A 22,108-nucleotide genomic window follows, 5' to 3' on the forward strand; every position below is an offset into this window, starting at 1 on the left:
TATGTACCTTTAGTGTATAACTGGCTCTCAATGGTGACGTAATAAAAGATATGTTTCGGTGGGTCGATTAAAGGAAATGCCTCTATGTACTGTATATATGTAGGCTATATGTAATTTGTAAGTTGATTAGCGGTATACTGTGGTTACTTGGGTCGTTTGATGCAGCATATGACGTGATGAAGATATGTACCAATGCCAGGGTATAACTGGTATAACTGGCTCCCAATGGTGTACGTAATAAAGATATGTTTCAGTGTCGGTATATATATGTAATTTGTAAGTTGATTAGCGGGATACTGTGGTCGTTTGATGCGTATGTCCCGTAGCAGCATATGACGTGATGAAGATATGTACCAATGTCAGGGTATAACTGGTATAACTGGCTCTCAATGGTGACGTAATAAAGATATGTTTCAGTGTCGGGTGGATTAAAGGAAATGCCTCTATGTATATATAGTGGTTACTTGGGTCGTTTGATGCGTATGTCCCGTGGCAGCATGACGTAATTATTAATTTGTGCTTGATATGGCAGTGGTGTCAGATTACATACATGTAGGGGCATTACCTTTAATCCACCCTACACTGAAACATATCATCATTACGTCACCATCGAAAGCCAATTATACCCTGGCATATTGGTACATATCTTCATCACGTCATATGCTGCTACGGGACATACGCATCGTATTCGTAGCACCTGACGCAAAACATTACTTGCACGCTCTGCTTGCGCAAGTAATAATAAGTAGAAAAGAATCGCTGCAACCAGCGATAAGGCAGGACCAAGCAGGAAGGCAATAAGCAATAAGAATAATATGCACAACACAATATAATAGGCCATAGAAACATGGAAGACTAAACTTGAGAAAAAGACGACCATGGAATTGTGACAGGGTCGTTTTTTTTATAGTGGGGGGCAGGGTTCTTGAAGACTGATCATACACTGAGTTGAAAACGAGGCCTCTCACCTTTGATCATATAAATTTGCTTTGCAAAGCTAATTGAATCCAGCAGAGAGTAAACAAAATCATATTACAATGCATTGAACTTGAATATGTTTTGTATACGGACGTTTGTATTTTATTCATTGTTTATATTAATATCTATTTTATGTATTGTTTTTATTCTTTAAAATGACGACATAGAGAGCGGAACTAGCGGGGCCCAGTGAATGTTTAGTCCGCGCGTTATTCCAGGTTGCACTCCGTGCCAGCGTTGCCATGTCCGCGTATTATAAGAGACTTTGGGCTTGTTTTCCTCCAAAGTTGCTTGTAAATATTAGTAGTTGTTTGTAAAAGTTGCCGAAACCCGATGACTTTAGCGTCAACTCAGGATACATCACTGAGGATTATTGTGTGAAGAGGTCGTATAATAATGAGTATGGATCCTGAGCACTCTGTCTAATAACATTAAGCATTACAACCTGATGTGCTGGTGTCATAAGTCTGCTCATCTCCTATGATACGTCCCAGGTGCGATGTAGTTTCTTATTTGGGCTTGTTTCCTAACCGGTGGTTCTCAAACATTTTCATGTCAAGGACGGAACCCCATCTGGAAATTGTTTTGTGTTTGTTTAAAAAAACGGTTTGAAAGATTGTTTGTAGATCTGCTTGTTAATTTCATGTCGCAAGATCTGGCAACACTGGTCCGGGCTTTATTCCAGGTTGCACTCCGTGCCCTTGGTGACTTCCTTTCCTTCGTAAATAGAGGTGAGGAGCAGAAGTACCAGGGCTAAATAAAATACAGCTCGGACCACCATGGGGCTGCCGCTGGTACCAGACGAGGGGAAGTGTCTCCCTCCCCCGGGCATATTGAACAGGACGTCCGTGTGGCTTGGTGTGGTCGGCTGGGCCACGGCGATGCTCCAGAACGCCATTAACCAGAGGCCACCGCTGAAGTCAGGTTAGCGCGTTAGCATGCTGTTAGTATGGGTACATGGATATGATTACCCATCCACCTGCAAGCACTGCTGCTTCATTAGCAAGGAGGCCAACAGCATATTCTCTGACGTGTGTGTGTGTGTGTGTGTGTGTGTGTGTGTGTGTGTGTGTGTGTGTGTGTGTGTGTGTGTGTGTGTGTGTGTGTGTGTGTGTGTGTGTGTGTGTGTGTGTGTGTGTGTGTGTGTGTGTGTGTGTGTGTGTGTGTGCCCCCCCCCTTTTTCCCTCACTGTATATGTTTCTTTTCCCTTTTTACCTCCATTATGATGAATTCCTGTTCTGTTCTTTGTCTATATAGAAGTGTCTGTGTACGTCTCTAAATGTTTTGATTAATTGAACATGGTGGACCCTCTTGTAAACAAGTGTAATGCTTAATTGGGTCGTCCACTCACAGTTAACAGCCTTTGTATTGAGTTTGTGCTTGAAATGTACTGGACTTCTGCAAAGTGTGTGTGTGTGTGTACCATTGTGGCAACATGACTTAATGATGCCCTGGCCTGCCTGTGGTGTTTGAATGTTGACGTTGTTGTACTGTAATCAGTGTAATGTGACAGGAGCTTTAAATATACTTCATTGCATATCATCTGACGATCTGCCTCTGTTTTTGCAGGCGCACATCGACAAGTCCTGCTAGCAACGATTGGATGGTTCATTGGCTACCATATTACAAAATATGAAAATTACACCTATGCCAGACTTGACCGGGACATGATCGAATATGTTAAACTTCACGCTGAGGAATTTGCAGGGAAAGGTGCCTTTTTACTGGAGATATCTTCTTTTATCTGCTTTGATGATGGATGAATGAACATAAGGACTACTATACTAGCTAGCTGCAATTTGCAACTCTAGATTTTAGAGTTGCAATACCCTCCATTGACTCCCCACTCATCCAATTTGGTTTGCAATCTGCTTGTCTTAAACAACGTTAAACTCACCAACATTGCAGCTGTAGTCCAAGCTTGAATTATCCTCTTTCAATCTGCTGAGCTTGTTTTTCATAAAAATCCACCTTATACATGTTATGAGCTACTTTCTGTCAAGAAATTCTGTGCCGGTGATTCTTTTTCTAAGTGCTGGAGTTTGGAAGCACTCGTCGTATGTCACTGAACGGCCCTGCATACCACCTGTTTCGAATTTGCACATAATGCAGGAGGCAGCAGCGTGACCCGTTAACAAAAACGAGTGCTTCCAAACTGCAACACTTAGAAAAAGAATCACCTGCAGAGGATGTCTTGACAGAAAGTAGCTCATAACATCTCTACGGTGGATTTTTATGAAAAACAAGCTCGGCAGATTGAAAGAGGATAATTCAAGCTTGGACTACAGCTGCAATGTTGGTGAGTTTAACGTCGATTAAGACAAGCAGATCGCAAACCAAATTGGACGAGTGTGGAGTCAATGGAGGGTATTGCAACTCTAGATTCATCCCATTATTAAAAAATCTAGCGTTGCAAATTGAGGCTATATACTATCACGGTATCCATGTTCCTATTTCTTGACAGCAGCATTGAATATAATTGATTGATCCCATATTGTAGGGCATGATTGCCATTATAAGTGTAACGTTTTCAAAAAGGGCAGATCTAGAATATCAGTTATTTTCAGTATTTGTGCACAACACAAAGTATAAAATAGGGCTTCAGTGATTAATCAATTAATCGATACATAAAAAAAATATGCACTTCAATTATTTCGATTAATCAAAAAAGTAATTGATGGAATTGTTCCTACCCTGTCATTATATCCGCACATTCTGTGACAATAGGTGAACATTTGCTGAAAAAACGATCTACATGCTCATCTAGATCTACAATTTTCACCAATTAGATTTGGTGTATAGTGAAATAAAATGGTATCAGGACGGGTACGGTCGCCCATAATCCATCTCGCCCTCGATTGTTTTTTCCGCCGACCTCGTGCCAACCGCGGTTCTTGTATTCTTTATTTTGTTTTACTGAGAATAAGGTTAGAAATAAGTTTAGGGTTAGGCATAGTTTTACTGGGGTTAAGTTTAGGTTTAGGTGTAGTTTTACTGATGTTAAGGTTAGGTTTAACTGTTTAAGCATAATTTACTTGGGTTACTTTAGGAATACCAGGCTGCGCAGCTCCGCCGACTACGCCCGGGGTGAGTTGGTAAATGGGCGACTTGTCTGGTATTCAATCAAATCAGGGGCACAAGTACAGACCCCTTGAAGACTCTGGTCAATGAAGTACTGTAATTTGATTTGAGTCGTTAAATTGTACTTTAAGCCAAGAGTTAATTTGTGTATGCATGTTCTACGTTACAAACACTGTAAATTGTATGTCTGAACATGAGCCATTGAAACCAAAACAAATTGAAAATCGAAACCTGTGGAGTTCTCTTTTTTATTAATGTTTATTTGACAGGGACAATACAAAAACATGTATCAAGTTATGAAAACATGAAACTGTTACATTGTATATGGAGTTTATAGCCAAGGCTAATTGGTACCCCTTGTCCTTTCTATACAAATATCTACCTAGTTAAAAAATAATTTAATTACAATAAGCATATATGTCATGAAGCTCTAATCAGAACAAGTTCAAAAGCAATAACATTCCCAAATTACACTTGTGAAAGCAATGAGTCTGTTAACGTTTTATAACGTGCATAATGTTTGTACTAGCTTTGCTTTTATTTCAACCAGTAGTTAAGCTTTTCATTACATAGTTTTCATAATTGTATTGTATCGGTTGGTAGAACATTACACAGGCGTATCCCTTTTACTGAAAAAGATGACTGACCAAAAGTCATGGTGCACGCTTCTCTGCAAGTCCATACATGATGCTGCACATTGTCCAAGCTCAAATAGCTAAAGCGCAAAGCACTTGTTTGCAGTGGCCACTGGCCAGCCCAGGATGTGCTGAGACCTTTGCAGCGAGCCCTTCTACCTTCAGCCGGCTGAAGCACGCTGGACTTCTCTTTGTACCTTTTGTATCAATATTGGCCAGTCAGTCTGCTGTAATAAATTTAGATAAAAGTTACAGCAATTTTCTGGCAAGAACATTGTGTCATGGAGCAATCAGAACATGGAGCAATCAGAAAGGATATTTATCTATTTGGTGTGTATTGTGTAATCAAATTGTTATCGTCTTTTCAATCTCCAGAGAAGAAGACGTATGCAGAGATTGTGGAGCCTTTCTATCCCATACGCTAACCATTAGCGGCTGCCGTAACAGAGGACCATCTGTCTGCTGTGTCACGTTTGTGAAGGCTTTGGCACGTATAAAACTGTCATGTACATAATAAATACTTACTTACTTACCCAAAGTCTTATTGTCACTGATAAGTCTCACAATGTTAACATTTAAACTGTGTTTATTAGTGATCCCAAAGATTTGCTAGGTCAGTGAAATACAGGGTTCCTGTGAAAGTATGGAATTTGATTTGAGTAATACCCATGTCTGGATAAGAATGGAAGTGTTTTTCATGGCATTTGGCACAGTGTAGCCAAAATGTTCACCACTGCATGAGAGTGAGGGCCAGAGAGCTGATGTGTCACTGCACATTCCTACACAGAGCTGCTTCTACACCTGTACGTCACAGCCTGAAGTAAATGTGGCAATATGTTTTAATAGCATATGCAGTATACAGTACATTGCATCATAAAGAAGCAATATTCAGCTTGTCTGAACGTTCTGCTCAAGTAGATAGACAAGCTCAAAACGCAATGCGTTTAAGAGACATAAAACACAGACTGAACATAAGCCAAGAAAAAAAAGAAAAACCTTAAACAAAAACGTTTAGCCTACATCAAATTATATCAGGTGCTCATCTCAGAGATGAAGTATTTATTGTATCTGGTCTGTGGCATGAGGTTGTTTATGAATGTACCATGGCAACTATCATAAAAAATGGCAATATGGTCTCTTAAAGATTACTTTACAATTTCGGCATTTAGTAGACTATCTTAATCCAGAACGATTTACAGTAAGCAAGATAAACATGAGGTATACATCAAATCAAATGCATAGAAATAGTCATCTGGGACAGTGGTTTTCAACCCTTTTCATATCAAGGCATTTGAGCCAGTGCGGACCAACATTTGATGAGATTTAACCTATGAGACCTGGAACTAAAGAATATTTTGTTGTTGGATAAGATTGTCCACAATTCCATGCTGTATTGATGTGGTATCCTTAGGAGAGATAACAGGCAAACGATCAAAATATCAATTACTTTTAGGCCAGTCAATCTAAGATTTGACCCAAAAGAAATTGCAACGGTAATCGGTTCAAGGTTTTTTGTGATCCTTAGGGTCATCCAAATAAGTGAGTATTATATAAATTGTGGACCATGGCAAATTCCAGGGTTGAAAGTTGGAGTGCCATTAAAAACCTATAAGGCAAAACAAATCTAATTTGAATTATGCTTTAAGAAGCATGTAATGTGTCAAACTATTCCAAGCATTATTTTTGCACGAAAAACACTCCTTGGGGTTAGGGTTTTTCGGGTTAAAAACGGCCACACCCAAATGTGATGACTCGATCAGCACATTTGGGTGGCTATGGCCTAATTTAGCCCATTTTTTCCAGTGTAGGAGAATACATTTGTGGTGAGGCGAAAGATACTACGTCTGATCCTTCTTGGAGAAACTAGCAGACCTGTGTGGGGCACCCCAAATATGGCTACCAAGGGACAGGGTTCTAAGTTGATATTTAGGGCTTTGCCTAGTGTAGAAAAAGCAACTTGAAATGAACTCAGCTAACTTGGGACAAGAACAGACATGGGTATGGTTGCCGGGTGCCCGTCCCTGGAAAAAGGCTGCTAATAGTCTGGCCTTTGTAACATAAAACAACCCTGTGTAATACATTGAACTACTAAAGCGAGCACATGAGGAAGTATTATTGACCCTTACAAAGATCCCACTGTTCTTCTGCCAAGTCAAACCCATTTACCAGGTCATATAGGAACGAGATCAGATAAAGTGAAAGTTAGTAGCTTAAAATAGCCCAAATCACATGTGTTTTATATGTGTGTACAGTTTCTGGATATATCAAGCAGAGGTGATTTGTTTCTAATAGAGTTGTGCAAATCCTGTCTGTCTGTAGGCTATTATGTATCAGATATTTTGTGAAACTGCATCTTGTGGTTTAGGAACCATTATGGCTATAAGACAAGTACCGGTATAACAAAAATCTATCAAATTCAAATGTTGTAAACTGAATGCTAAAGGTGCTTTTGTTTTGAGATGAGATGAGATTTTGTTTAGGGTGAAAACAAACTTTCTTGTTGTTATAATCATGTTGTAGTGTTCAGTAACATAGGTCTCCCCATCTCTCCAGCTCTAAATCCATACATTTTCAGGTGGTTCACCAATTGTTAACAGTCAGGAGAGATTACGTCCATTTATCAGCTTCAATTTGTGTAGTGGTCCAGTTTTGTGTGCTTATTTATTTGTTTCATCACTTCTAATTTCACATTTATCTTGTATCCTGCAGTTCTCTCACCTGATTTGATGAAATTGGTATCCTGACCCTGATTTATGTTTACTAAAGAGTTGTAGAGACAGCCAGACTATTAGTGAACAAACATTCTGTAGCAATGATTAATATCAGAATATTTAACAGTTTAACACTTACTAAAAAAAAGTCACTCACTCTACCTCTAAAATTGCACCTTCGGGTCTCCCAAAAACCTAGTACCATGTCTCCCCCCAAAACGGGCACAGTTCTCTCAAGTGTCAAATCAAGCCTACATGAACCCATTCTGTTATTATAAGGGTTGAATTATTTACAGTAAATTGACATAACAAAAACTCAACATTGTACTTAGTCTGTTAGCAGTGAACTTGCCTGGGGTTGGTGTTAATCAAGATTCCCACATAAATATCAATAGCTGTCTCATCATAGTAATGTACTAAAATTGCATCATTGCCTTAAATGTTAATAATTATTGCAATTAACAACTGGAAATGTAGTCACTGCACTTTTATTCAACAAAGAGAGACATCACTTAGTATAGTGAGTATTATACATTTTGTAACATCAAACTTTGGTTTTCCTTTAATGTCCACGCACACAGCACATCATGTGAAAAGCAATGTCCTTGAGCTCATCCAATAATGTCCATGTATTTATTGGTGAGGTTGTGAGTCTTCTTGGTGAGGCTGTTCATCACAGTGAAGAGTCCTCTCAGGTGGAACTGGAACAGGGCTTCAGCGTCTGTCTCCATCAGCAGTGGCTGCAGGCTCTTGTTCAGATCGCTCGTGATCTTGCTGCGGTGGCCCTCCTGGGCCACGAGGCCGCACTCCATTGTGGTCCTGATGGACTTCAACATCAGGTAGCTGTCGAACAGGTCCTTGGAGGACTCGTCTGCCGCCTCGTCAGGGGACACGTCACGCAGGAGGCTCGGGAGGAGGACGGTCTGCTCCATGTCGTGGACGGCGTCATTGTATCTGCTCAGTGCCAGGAGCAGGCTGAGGCTGCTTCTGCTGAAGTTGGCGTCGGCGGACTGCATGGTTTCTGGTTGGACTTGGGCTTGGCTGGCTGTGATGATGGTGTGGTGGCCGCTGGAATGCCAAGTGCAGTGCAAAGCCTCAGAGGGGAACCGGTGAATTTATACGATGAGCCAGGGGTAGCCTGATCATTTCTCTTGCGTAACTGCTATGGGCTGATCCATTTGGGAACATATGCCGGGTGCTATGTAGAGTCAAGTTCTTATCTTTATTTGATTTTCACAACCTGCAGTAATTTCACCCTCAGTGGGTGACAGACTATGTCTGAAAGTCCACCAAACCATGTGCAGTTGGATTATTAACCTTATGTACAAAACATTTTCAGTATGCCTAAATGAATGGGGTGATTTCAGGTGCAGGTGCATGCAAGCATACTGCACTGTCATTTAAAACGTGAGATCAAAACAATGTGATTATAAGTAGTGAGAGAGAGCCCAAACCAAGGCCAACTTTGTTTGAAATGGCAGCCTATCTCACAGACTTTTGTTCTTATCTCTTATCTTGTCTGTGTACAGATAATCATGCAAAGTGAAGGGTCATGCAGGTCACCGTAATACCGAAGCATTTCATTGTGTGCGTGCAAGCGTGTGTATTTGTCCAGGATTTGCTGACTGTCATTGTTTTACGGTACTAATATTTGTGCCCTTACATTGTATCTCTTATGTGGACATAAATACATTGGTAAAGTGTGAGTGTGTGGATGCGTGCGTGGATGTGTGCGTGAGAGAGGGGTTTATAGGGAAACGGAAAGAGAGAGCACCTTGTGGAAAACTTTCTAATGCTTTAAACTTCTGCATAGAACGTGTTAATCTCTAGTCTAAACTGGCACCAAATGGGCTTTACAATATGCAGATTATTTCTACTGTAGGCCTATGTCACTGTTTGCCTCTAGAAAATGTGGGGACCATGTACCCAATGCACAGAGGGCTTCTGCTTTAAACAAGTTCATGCTATTTCTATCCATTTATAGTGTCTTAAAATGTATTTTATTATTTATTCCGGCATTTGTTTCATTTGGTCTTAAGATGCTGTTGTTGGAATAATTGCTTTTCACTATTATGACGCCCATGTATTTCAGATCTGCCATGTGGGCATCAATAAAACTAGGCTAAACTAGAAAAATCACACCCGTGTGAACTGAGTGGTGTAGTGACGTCACACACTAACCATAGCAACCATGCTCACCCGTACAGGCACAAACACACACGGGTACTAACAAAGCAAGTTGTTGGAGTGGTTTGCACCAGGAGGATAGGAGTGTGTGTGTGATGTTTGGCAAAATGTTTAGGAGTAATAGTTTTTTTGTTTTGTTTGTTTTTTCCAACAATTTTCTTCATTTTGTTGAGGAAATGCAGAGCCAGATCATGAGCATGAGGATACAATTCTGGATGAGCAGGACATATAGCATTTTATACAAAATGGGCCACTCCTGAAAACTTTAGAAGGCAATCTTAGCCAATCAGTGTAGAATCGTCTTGATCACATGACTACAGAGATCATGTGTACCGATTTGCGTGAGATTTGGATGGAATCTGTGCAACTAACATAAACAATGTGTTTTGCAGAAATCGGCCTCATTGTGGCGCTATAGAGGGTATGCGTGTGACATCATCATCAAACCAGGAAGTTATGCAGGAACGCCTACTGAGTGGCAAAAACTACTTTCTGGCCTTGACAGCCCATACATCCACACAGAAAAGTCTTATCTGATTGCATTAAACAATGTTAAACTCACTTTGCCTGTTGCTTTGCCACTCGATTTGCCACTCGATGTGCCATTCACTTTAAGCATGCGCATACTCTCTATAACCGGCAGATGTGGAGGGATGCAGGAAAAATGTTTTTCCATGGCCTCTAGGGAGTGCGCATACATAAGTTGTACAACATACAGATCGATGCAGTTATAGGTAAAAACAGGAATTGCCCTGTTATAGCTCCACCGTGAGGCTGATTTGGAAAGAAAATAGCGGCATGTCGTCCTCGGCCTAGTGGAAATGTGTGTGTATAATTTCACGGAAATTGCACACTGTGTTTGTGATTTGTGGCATTTTGTTCGAAACGGACCGATCGTGTGAGCTTTGGAAGCCAATCTTAGCCAATCAGAATGGAAGATGGGAAATGGTGCAGATCCGTGTTGATCACATGACTATGGAGATCGTGTATACCGAATTGTGTGATGTATGGATAAAATGTGTACGAGTAATCTACAGAAATGTGTTTTGCCTAATTCGGCCTCATGGTGGCGCTATAACAGGCCGTTGAGGAACATTTGGGGCAGAGGTTCGTCGTTGGCATCCAAGGAGTGTGTGTGCAAAGTTTGGCATGGATCGGGCCAACAGTGGCGGAGATTAGCTGGTAACGGACGGACGGACGGAAGGAAGGACAGACGGACTGACACATACACACACACGGACGGAGTGCAAAACATAGGCTACTCTCTCCCCATGCCTTCGGCCTGGTGGAGACAAACATACTCTCTCCCCATGCCTTCGGCCTGATGGAGACAACAACCTGAACCTAAACCAATCTGAAAATGACTCCCTCTCAAGTGGCCTTTAATTATTATACTCACAAGAGGGCGCCCTTGAGCAAAGTTAGTCACCGTGTATCTGGAGTGGACTACCACGTCGTACAGTAGGCTATATCTGAAGTTGAACAATATAGGCATACAGTCTATGATCTGAATTCTGAACCTACTCTTCCACTGCATTAGACCAGTGTTTTAATTTAACTAGGCTACATTGTTTTTATTTTCTTCCTTCATTGCATCCCAAAACTAAATTGATGGGTATTGTCTGCAGTTTGCTGCTATGTTGTACATTTATTGGTTCATGAAATTAAAAATCACACCCGTGTGAACTGAGTGGTGCAAGGTCTTATATAGCCTGATCAGCTGTGGTCTGACGTAATGTCAGTGTCCATAGTAACCATGCTCACCTGTGCACGGACACGTACACAGGTACACGTACACAGGTACACAAACATACAGACAAAGCTGGTTGTTGGAGTGGTTTGCACCACTCAAAAATGAATGAAAAGATGAATAAATTAATGACAGATAAATAGCCATGAATAAAATGAATTTTTTTGTCCATTTAGCTGAGACGTTGACAATCTCCCAGAGCAACGTGGTATGTTTGCAGCCTGGACATCATTTTCACTAAATAAACACCATGCGTGTGTTGTGTAAAAGTGTGATGTAAACCCCCAAAACAAATTCAAGGTGCATTACAGTTCATGCCTGCTGCAAACAGCTTCCTGCAGAGTAGGCCTATAGAGCCTACTATTTACAAGTAAATGTTAATGTAGAATGTCAGAATGACTATCTTTAGACAATAATGTGACATATTCTACTTTGGGTAATAAATACGACAAGGAAGCACGTTTTTTATAAAGTAGATTGTAATGATTTTTAAGGCAACATGTCAATGTGTTTTAACAAAAGTTCATCCATCTTCATCCGCTTATCTGGAGTTGTGTCGCAGGGGTAACAGTTTCAGCAGAGTTCCATAGTTCCCTTTCCCAGGCCACATTAGCTGCTTCACCCTGTAAAGGCATTCCATTTCCAAGGCCAGCATGGGGATATAATCTGGGTCTTGGTCTGCCCCCGGGCCTCCTCACAGCGGGACATGCCCAGAGGATATCCCTATATAGGGAGACACCCAGGAAGCATCTGACTGTAATAGATGCCCAAACCATTAAACTGGCTCCTTCCCTCGTAAAGTAGTAGCGCCTCCACTCCGAGTCTCTCCCAGGTAACTGAACTGCTCGCTCTATCCCTATAAGGGAGATGCCAGCCACCCGACCCGAGAAAACTCAAGTCAGACAATTGCTTGCATCTCCGATCTTGTTAAGATGTAAACATACAGGGATGCGTAAACAACCCAAAACTTAGGAAAGCCTTGTCTAGTTACAGAACAGTGGTCTTGCAATAGAGAAAGGCGCACCCACTGCACACAACATGTGGTGGAAACGGCGAACGGAGCTACACTTTCTAATCACCTGCCTTACCGACAGTATAGATAGATAGATAGATAGATAGAGTTTTTATTAAAGTGTCCTACATCATAAGATGCCCAGCCCGCACAGGCTTACAAGACACTCACAAAAGGTATAAGGTATCAGATACCTATGATATCAGAGACACATACTTCCCACAGATTACACACACCCAAAGTGAGTTTAAAACATGACCAATTACAAAAAACTCCAATACCTAATGGGAGAAATACAACAATGTGAACACAGCAGTAAGATTTGTGAACTGTTGCAATAAAATGTTAGCCAAAGGCACAGAGGCGCTGTGACCAGAGCCGGACTTACCGTTGGGCTAGGGTGGGCTGAAGCCCGGGGGCCCCCGACTAGGGGGGCCCCAAAAATATATATATATATATATATATATTTTTTTAATTATAAAATTGTAAAGTGAAATCCAATTCAAGTGAAATTTGTGTATTGTTATTGTATTTAGTTGTATTATGGTTAAACCATTGAGAACTTCTGCCTGCCTGCCTCTCTTTTTAGGGGCCTGGGTACCCCAAAATGAAAACAAAATAGCCCCAAAAAAAATCTGCCTCGCGGCTGCGCCGCTCGGCCAAATCGCGGGACGCACGGCTCTGCTGCGCGCCCCAAGGGGGGCCCTCAAATTTGCTCCAGCCCGGGGGCCCTCAGCAAGGTAAATCCGGCTCTGACCATGCTAACACAGAGAGGCGCGTGACCATGCATGCTAACACAGAGACGAGCGGACCGGTGACCATGCTAACACACAGAGAGGTGAGGTGACCATGGTGACTCGCCAGAGACGTCACAAGATGCAAGGTTCCCTTCCCCCAATGAATTTGGCACGCCCAGGCAAGATACAGGACCAGCTGGCTCAGCCCTTCTGATGCTAAGACTCGATTGCTTTGGGCTTCGGCCTTTGACCTAGTACGATGATTTCAAGGACTTTGGTGAGATCCATCATTTGGCTCAACATCTCCATGATGTCAGGATGGTCCTTTGCACCGCTAATGAACTCCTCCAGCGTAAGCTCACCTGAGGGAAACAAATAAAGACAAACATCTACAAAGAGCAACAAGGCAACCAAGACGTGTGCATATAGTTGAGCAGCATTTGACATTTTCATTTTCAAAATATTATTATTATTGTTATGTTTCCACATCAGTGTGTAAATGTGGCAGTTAGGTAATTAATTATTTTTCATCTATAGTGCAGGGCAGGTAATAATTTGGATAAGATGTGGTCTAATGGCTTCCATGTGGATCTCGGTTAGTCATCAGCTTCGTTTGGGCAATCTGACCACCTTTGACTTCCATTATATTAAATTAAGGCTAAATATTGTTGCTGTCGGGCAGATACCAGCTAACTCAATTTTGCTACTTTTATTTTGATTTAATAAATCTGTTATTGAACACCCTTACGTCTGTGTGTGTGTTTTACAAATATTGAACCAAAGCACTTCCGATTAAACCTCCTACAGTAAGTCCTAACTCCATTGGATCCTCAAACTGTCAGTCAAACCACCTAACTCCAACTTGAGGAGTTAGGTGGTTTATCCATCATTGATTAGAATGATGAAGTCAGACAAAAAAAGAAAAAAGGATATCCACAATAATGGCCAAAAACTCCACTTGAGCTGTATTTGGGTAAAGCCATGATAAAATAAGGACAGATTCAAATTATGCACGCACGCGCGTGCACGCACGCACGCACGCACGCACACACACACACGTGAAATAACTGATCAGTACCTGATTGTATTGTCCTACTTTTTGCTTTGACAATAAAAAGCCCTTTGAATTTAATTGTAAGGGACCGGGTCAATTTGGATGCTGGTGGTTCCTGGATCTGTGTCTTAGAGTTGTCTTCCTTACCTTCTCCACGGACATCGATCTTGTCATAGACCAGAGTCACTATGTCCTCGGGAGGCGGTTCATAACATCTGGTGATGTCTTGAATAGCCTGGTGACAGCAGTGCCCAAAGATCATTTTGAGTTAAAATGGTTGCACACGGTAAGATCCTGAGCATTAGTTTAACACTAGGAGTTTACAAATGGAACCAAACTGACCCCCCACATGGAAAGGAAATATATCAACATATATGCCAATATACTGTATGCCACATATATGCAACATATATCTTGCATATATGCTACACATACATGTGCATATATGCTACACATACATGTGCATATATGTTACACATACATGTGCATATATGCTACACATACATGTGCATATATGCTACACATACATGTACATATATGATGTGTCATATATATACACATATATTGACATATATGTATATGTTGAGAGACATATATGTAGGGGTCCAATTTCAGATATGTGCATATATGTTGGTACATATGTGGCATATATAAAGAAATATATATGTACACGTATTTTCTTTCCATGTGGGCCGTATTCCGTATATGGGTTCATTTCAAGGTTTCCGTATTGTTTTTTATCTTGTGTACGGTAGTAAAAAATATATTTTGTTATGGTTCCTCACATTGTAGCGGCATAGTAATAATAACAGTAAGCATATACACAAGTAAAATAGTGATATAAATGAATACAATGAAACTAATACATTAATAAATTGATGAATTGATTAATTACTTAATTAAAATAAAATAATACGTAATCAAGAAAATCAGACAAATGTAGATTTGTATGTTAGACATTGAGGGAAATTAAGATTCTCAGATTTTTTACAAAAATGCTGCTTATCAACTTACCTGTTAGTCGATCGATAAGCTTATCAAAACTTATCTCTTTTTTTTTTTTTATCCCACGATTTTGCAACCCATTTTTTCACCCAGTGTCAATAATCCTGGGCGCTACACTTCCTCTGCCAACCTGGGGGGGCAGCGGACTGACCTCATGCTCCCTTCTATGCATGAGGAGTCCAAGCTGCTTCTTTTCACATGACAAGGGAGAGGTTCCCCGGCCGGACTTAGCGCGTGGAAGGAACACGTTATTCCGACCAGTTCCTTTCCCCTCCATCAGGCTGGCCAGGGGGAGGTAGTTTAGAGACCAGGATTACTGCATGTTTTTTGTATAGGGGACACGGGGAGAACATGCAAACTCCACACAGAAAGGCCCTTTCGCCAAGCTTATCAAAACTTATCAATTAACTATTAATGCATTAATCAATAATTCACATCCCTAGTAGCCTCAACACATCTCTGTACATTTTTTTTTATACCTTTTTTATATGTACATTTTTAATACAGGACTTTCTACATTGGAGTATCAATTTGCTTAAGTAAAACAAATAGTACTTTTTCCACCACTGCATATGACCTGGAGTGCCGTTGAAAATCCTTTCGAAATCACTTTCAACTGCAGTCCTCTGGTCACTGTGTAATCTGGGACTAATTTAGACCTCTGACCCGGGTCATAGGAAACTAGCAGCACACAGTGACCCTGTGTAATTAACTTACAGCTACATGGTGTTTGCAAACTTTGCACATAACACTGAATTAGACACGCACAGTACTGCCCTGTAAATACACTAACACTCAAATAAGGCCAATTACAGAATGACACCTTTGCTTTCACAAAAGCTTATTTTTAGGTGTTAAATACCTCTATATTCCCATAGTAATCATTACTATATAGTGTTCATTCTATAACAGGGGTGATAATAGACTGTTAGCGGGGTGTGGGATTATAAAGATAGAAACAGAGTACATTTTAAGTGTCTGAAAGTGTCTGAATCATGCATTTCCACTGTTTCTTTTCAAGGTAAGACCTGTTCCTGTTTGGAAATGTTTTGTAATGTATCTTGTGATTTAGCTCATGAAGCAAAGGTCAGTTTCTCAAATCAAACAGGTATATAGATCTTTTTTTTTACAAGTTACAAGTAAAAGGCTTGATTTTAATATGTACTTGCGTAAAAGTACAAAAGTATTGGTTTCAAAATGTACTTAAAATACCAAAAGTAAAGTACTCATTGTGCAGAAGGTCCCATTTTTCAAGTTTTCAAATAAATACACGTGTCGCAACGGCAAACATGTAGGCCTATATAGGACTGCAGTGCTTAAGTATGTTTTGTAATCAAAATCTACAAAGTAACTAGTAACTAAAGTTGACAAACAATTGCAGTGGAGAAAAAGTATATTTTTGGAGTAGAAGTAAAAGTATTGGAAATTGGAAATACCCCAGGAAAGTAAAAAATAAAATAAAATATAAAATCACACCCGTGCGAAAAGTCATCATACATATCTCTCTCTCTCTCTCTCTCTCTCTCTCTCTCTCTCTCTCTCTCTCTCTCTCTCTCTCTCTCTCTCTCTCTCTCTCTCTGTCTCTCTTAATTTGTTTTGGGGGATTTTAATGCCTTTATTGATAGTGAACAGTAGACAGACAGGAAAGGGGGAGAGAGATGGGGAGTGACACATGGCAACGGCCATCGGGCTCGGGAGTCGAGCCCGTGGCACGCCGTCTGGCTGGCTTGGCAGCCTATAGGTGCCCAGACGGTTGAGCTAACCGTCCAGGCCATCATACATCTCTTATCATCATACATCGTCACATTCCGGCCAATCACTATTGGCCGGAATGAGAACTTTTCTGTCCTCACTTTTTGAGGGGTGGCCCCTCCTATGTCCAGCTTCGAGAGTTTTTGTAAACACAAACATTGTGTTAACACAAACATTGAATGCCATTGACAATGAATGGCCAGCTTTGAGTTTTGTGTAAACACAAACATTGAATGCCATTGACAATGAATGGCCAGCTTTGAGTGTTTACAAACATTGTGTAAACACAAACATTGAAGACGGTGGTGAGGATGCAAATTGTGATTGATGTATGATGATAACGCACACACGCGCGCACGCACGCGCGCACGCACGCACGCACGCACGCACGCACGCACGCACGCACGCACGCACGCACGCACGCACGCACGCACGCACGCACGCACGCACGCACGCACGCACGCACACACGCACACACACACACACACACACACACACACACACACACACACACACACACACACAGCTGGGCATAGGAGGGGCCATCGCCCCTAAAAAGAATTACACTGGGCCTCTGCAGGGACACTATGACACAGGCAGTATACTACTGGGCAGGCAACTGGGACGTTCTGATTGCAGTGAAAGCTATGTTTGTGTTTGGGATTAGATAAGCAGGCCCATAAACACATGTCATGTTTAGTTCATGGCATTATATTATCTTGGAACAATCCAGGGCAAAGCTTTGCAATTCAGGTCATACTGATAAGAGGCCCCAGATGGAGGGTGATCTTATAATGCAATATTCATACTATTAAACCCCCACCTTAAATATGGTCTCCATTTCATCCTTGTCGATTTTTCCATTCCCATCTTGATCAAACAACTTGAAGTACCACTTGAGTTTCTGGTTGATTCCACCTTTGAGTAACAGACTCACTGCCGCTATGTATTCCACAAAGTCAATGTATCCATCCTTTTAGAAACAGAGGAGGTGGAGGGGGGAGAGAGAGTGAGAGAGAGAGAGAGAGATTTGGTTGTAAATCTATATACTTGGAATTGCTCTTTAGGTGCACATGTTGTATATTGTTCTAGATAAGATCATCGTCATCTATAAATGTCTAAAATGTAAAAAAGGAAAAAAAGGGAAAATGCATTAAAAGGTATAGGGTAAGACGGTAAGTGAACCCTGCAGGCTAAAAATGAAGCTGATAAATGGGTACTCTGTCCTGATTGGCTGAAATGTGTGTCACCTACCTGAAACAATTTATTGTAAACTATATTAAAGAGCAGAGAGATGGGGGGACATACTGAGCAAACACTCCTAAGCAATGATTACTATAAAAAAGACAGTGCTTTTACCTTTTAACAAAAAACATTTTTGTTTTAACCAAAAAACATCACTTACTCTACCTTAACTATTAAAATAAACTAAATCTAACCCTGACGGCCTTTCATGGTAAGGCCAATGATGAGATTAGAAAAGTTACATGCAACATTGCAAAGTATACTGTAAGCTCTGAGCTTTGCAACTCAGATTAGATGAAGAGTTCAAAGGGTTGATTAACGGCCAGCGCCAGGGCCGGATCTACCATAGGGCACTTTGGGCACGTGCCCAGGGGCCCTTGGCCACCAGGGGCCCCTCAAAAAAAAAAAAAAAAAAAAAGTTTTTTTTTTTTTTCCTTTTTCTTTTTTTTTAGCTCCACATAAAATTTCCCTGAAATAAATGGTGTCTGGGGGGGGTAGGCGACCGGAAATAGGCTAATATAACGGCATAAAACTGCCCCAAAACGGCTCCAAAACCGCAAAAATTTTGCGCGCGCGTGAAGGGGGGGCCCTTCGAGCTTCAGTGCCCAGGGGCCCTCAGAGGTGTTAATCCGGCCCTGGCCAGCGCGTTCATGTATTTGGCCCAATCAATCCCAGAATGCACTCTGTTCCTAGGAACTCTAGGAACAGAGTGAAATCGCCTCATGCGCTTTCGAGGAACTTAATCCAAGTGGATGGGAGGATAAATCCGGTGCCGTCTCTATTAATATATACTCTAAGGTGTGAACGCACCATATATGACTTGTTTATATTGGGTCCTCCATTTTCAATTTATCAGAAAGGGTTACTTCTCCAAAAGTGAATGCATGTCTTCTTATAGTGTCTCAGAGCAATTAGTTACAATTGTTCACTTGCTGTAAGCTGTTCTGGAATCTGGATATAAGCATCAGTATGTTTAACATGTACTATTGTGCCGGGGCTGTGCCAAAGTTTGACTCCCTGCTGGAATTCCACTCCCCCTCATGTAGCAGGGCTATATGCAATTCATATATTTGTTGTTTTGTTACATCATTGACATAAACATTTTTTTTTTACACATTTGATCTGGTCAAACGCAAGATCCAGGCTCTCTACCCACCCATGGTTGCCCTAGACCGGTGGTTCCCAAACTTTTTAGCTTGTGACCCAAAAGAGAGACTCGCAGATTTACAAGCTCACAACGCATCGCTTCACGCTGTGTTGTGAGCTTGTAGATCGGCTATTTTCACTACTTCTTATTTCTTAGATTTTTATTTAATTTCTACATGAAATCCTGAAAAATCATTGAATTTTGTTTTTGATTAATGAAAAAAAAGGGAATGTTTTTTGAAAAAAAAATTGAGTCATTAAAATCTTTTTTTTGTTATTATTTTAAAATTATAAACCCACCCCGACGGGATCACCACCTTATTGGGATCTCCATGACTCCTAGAGCTATGTCGGCAGGAGTTACAGTACGTTTTAACAGCGGGAGACCAACGGAGCCAATTTCATTGGCTATCGCCCAATCCAATCGCCCACTATCGCCGGACGACGTCGCACAAAAGATGAATTATTTTTATCTTTTTGGCCGACGTTTCTCCGCCCACTTTTCGACCATCGCCTGTTCGCCTGCTATCGCCTCTATCGCCAGTAGTTGCCGGGTTGTCGCCCGCTGTTAAAACGTACTGTTAGAGTACTCCTTCGGCATGGGTGACATGGGTCCCCCATGCCGAACAGGTCGAAGGGTAGAGACCAGACAAAGTGATTCCACTGGCCCCAGGGGTTGGGCTGCATGAGGGCTGATAACCCACCCCCGGAAAAAAACAGGAGAGACACCATGAAAGGCCTTATGTGCCACAACAAGGCACAATAAAAAACTAAATGTGGGAAACATAAAAATGAAGGGACCCATAAAAAAGTGTCCGTGACCCACAAATGGGTCTCGACCCACTGTTTGAGAACCAGTGCCCAAGACCCTCCTGACAATCCAGGGGAAGAACCATGCACCTTAGCCCTGTATACTGAGTGGCCGTGCAATGCAGGGGTTAGTCAAATCCCAGCAAGGCGTGAAATGCAGGTGTTTGTGTCGCCTTACCCCGTCCATGTCGAAGGTGATGAAGATCTGATCCACATAGCTGTTGGCCTCCACTGACATCCCGTTCATCTGCAGCATGAGCTTGAGCTCAAACAGAGTGATGAGGCCCGAGGGAGAATCCCTCATGAACTTAGTGTACCAGTGATGCATGTCCTGCTCCAGGATATCATCCAGGGTAGAGCCATTGGAACCCATTGTTATTCATCCACAGGTGAGATGCTTCCACTAAAGGCTTCACTAAAAAAGTGCGGTCCAGGAGCGTGCAGAGCACTGGCGGGGGAGGTTGGGTTGCCTGCAGCTCTTGACACTGGTGGCAGTCTGGGTCCCACACTGACACGCCATGGTAATCTACTCAGACCCTTGATGGCCATAAGCAGAGATAACCCTTTAATGGGATAAGTGGCAGCCAGAGGCTTCCCATGACATCTCACGACATCTCTGGAATACTGGGAAGTATGGAGAGTGTGGACAAAAACTGCAATATCTAAAAAAAAAAAAAAAAAAAAAAAAAAGAAAGAAAAGAAAGTAAATAAATGAATAGATGAAATAAAGAAATAAGTGCTAATTAAATAAATAAATAATTAAAAGTATTTGTGACAATTTACAAATGTTTATTTATTTAACTGTTATTATGTATTTCTTTATATATCTTTGGTTCTGTCTCCTGGGTTGTGTGTACCAGTCAGAGCATGCTTTTGCCTTTTTAAAACCTTACCCATTTTAACCACATACATACATACATACATACATACATACATACATACATACATACATACATACATACATACATACATACATACATACATACATACATACATACATACATACATACATACATACATACATACATACATACATACATACATGCAGACGCAATAAGTAAGTCAGTATTAAAGTGCTGTTTGAGAGCGGTTTTGAAGGAGTCCAGGGATTCACATTTCTTAATGGGTGTTGGTAGGGTGTTCCCCATTTTGGTGGCATAGGAGCAAAATTTATTTAACCCCTTGTTTGAGCCGAATCTGGGTTGAACATGGTTTGTGGAACTCCCTCTGGTGTTGTGATCGTGGGCTTAGTTGATATTAAGGAAGTATATATCAGGAAAAATCTTGCCTATAGGCCCTAGGGCACCAAATTGCTCAGGGCCAGCACTGCTGGGGAATGAACTCTGTTTGAGGTAAAGATGAGAAAAGCTTGTTCTATAATCCTGATTTACTATCTTCAGTCTAATCTATGTTCCACTGATTTCCATAAACCCATTTTCTATGTGAATAATGTGTAAATGTATTCCTCTTTGATCATGTTTTCCAACCACTACCAGACATATAGCCTACATTCTTGACTGTGAGAGGGGGACTCCCTTAGCAGAGGTGGTTGCGTCTAGCCTACTCCCATAATTGACTTATGCGTCTCTGCCTCCATGTGTAACATAAAGGGAGACACTGACAGGGCTTAAAGGGATATTTCTGACTGCACAAGTAGGTTACAGTGACACAAATAAATTAGGTTACAGTGAACAAAGAAAGAAGTAGCCTAGTATACTGTAGGTTACAGTGACACAAATAAGCCAATTATATAAAATGCATCTTTGATTATTTATTTTTTTACAAAACTTACGTAGCACTGCTGGCAGAGATAAATATAAGCAGCTCTTATGAACATTTATAATCTCTACTATGTTGGTGTTAAGCGATGTGGGCTTGCATATACGTTCTTAAATTAAATAAATGCTACAGTACAAACTTCAATTTAGGGCAATAAAATAAAATTAATACGCATTTATTTTTATTTTATTTTACCATTACTATGTTATTAAACCAGAACCCCATT

At 41.1% G+C, this 22,108-nt stretch overlaps 3 protein-coding genes across 3 annotated transcripts; 1 reads left to right on the plus strand and 2 right to left on the minus strand.

The window, feature by feature from the left end:
* The first annotated feature begins 1,665 nt into the window (after positions 1 to 1,665).
* Positions 1,666 to 5,232, plus strand: ndufc2 (NADH:ubiquinone oxidoreductase subunit C2). The gene is made up of 3 exons (XM_079514645.1): positions 1,666 to 1,902; positions 2,548 to 2,691; positions 5,070 to 5,232. The coding sequence occupies exons 1-3, from the start codon at positions 1,758 to 1,760 to the stop codon at positions 5,117 to 5,119; spliced, it is 339 nt and encodes a 112-aa protein (XP_079370771.1). The 5' UTR covers positions 1,666 to 1,757; the 3' UTR covers positions 5,120 to 5,232.
* A 2,645-nt stretch (positions 5,233 to 7,877) lies between these two features.
* On the minus strand, positions 7,878 to 8,472 carry thrsp (thyroid hormone responsive). Its single transcript, XM_079514302.1, has one exon. The coding sequence runs from the start codon at positions 8,419 to 8,421 to the stop codon at positions 8,017 to 8,019; it is 405 nt and encodes a 134-aa protein (XP_079370428.1). The 5' UTR covers positions 8,422 to 8,472; the 3' UTR covers positions 7,878 to 8,016.
* Positions 8,473 to 13,307: 4,835 nt separating this feature from the next.
* Positions 13,308 to 20,476, minus strand: guca1c (guanylate cyclase activator 1C; the record flags this gene model as incomplete). The annotated part of the gene is made up of 4 exons (XM_079513766.1): positions 13,308 to 13,453; positions 14,293 to 14,380; positions 17,726 to 17,875; positions 20,282 to 20,476. 4 exons carry the CDS (start codon positions 20,474 to 20,476, stop codon positions 13,308 to 13,310), a joined length of 579 nt encoding a protein of 192 aa, XP_079369892.1.
* Positions 20,477 to 22,108: the final 1,632 nt, after the last annotated feature.

The sequence above is a fragment of the Electrona antarctica genome (genome assembly GCF_951216825.1).
Source record: "Electrona antarctica genome assembly, chromosome: 11".
NCBI lineage: Eukaryota > Metazoa > Chordata > Actinopteri > Myctophiformes > Myctophidae > Electrona > Electrona antarctica.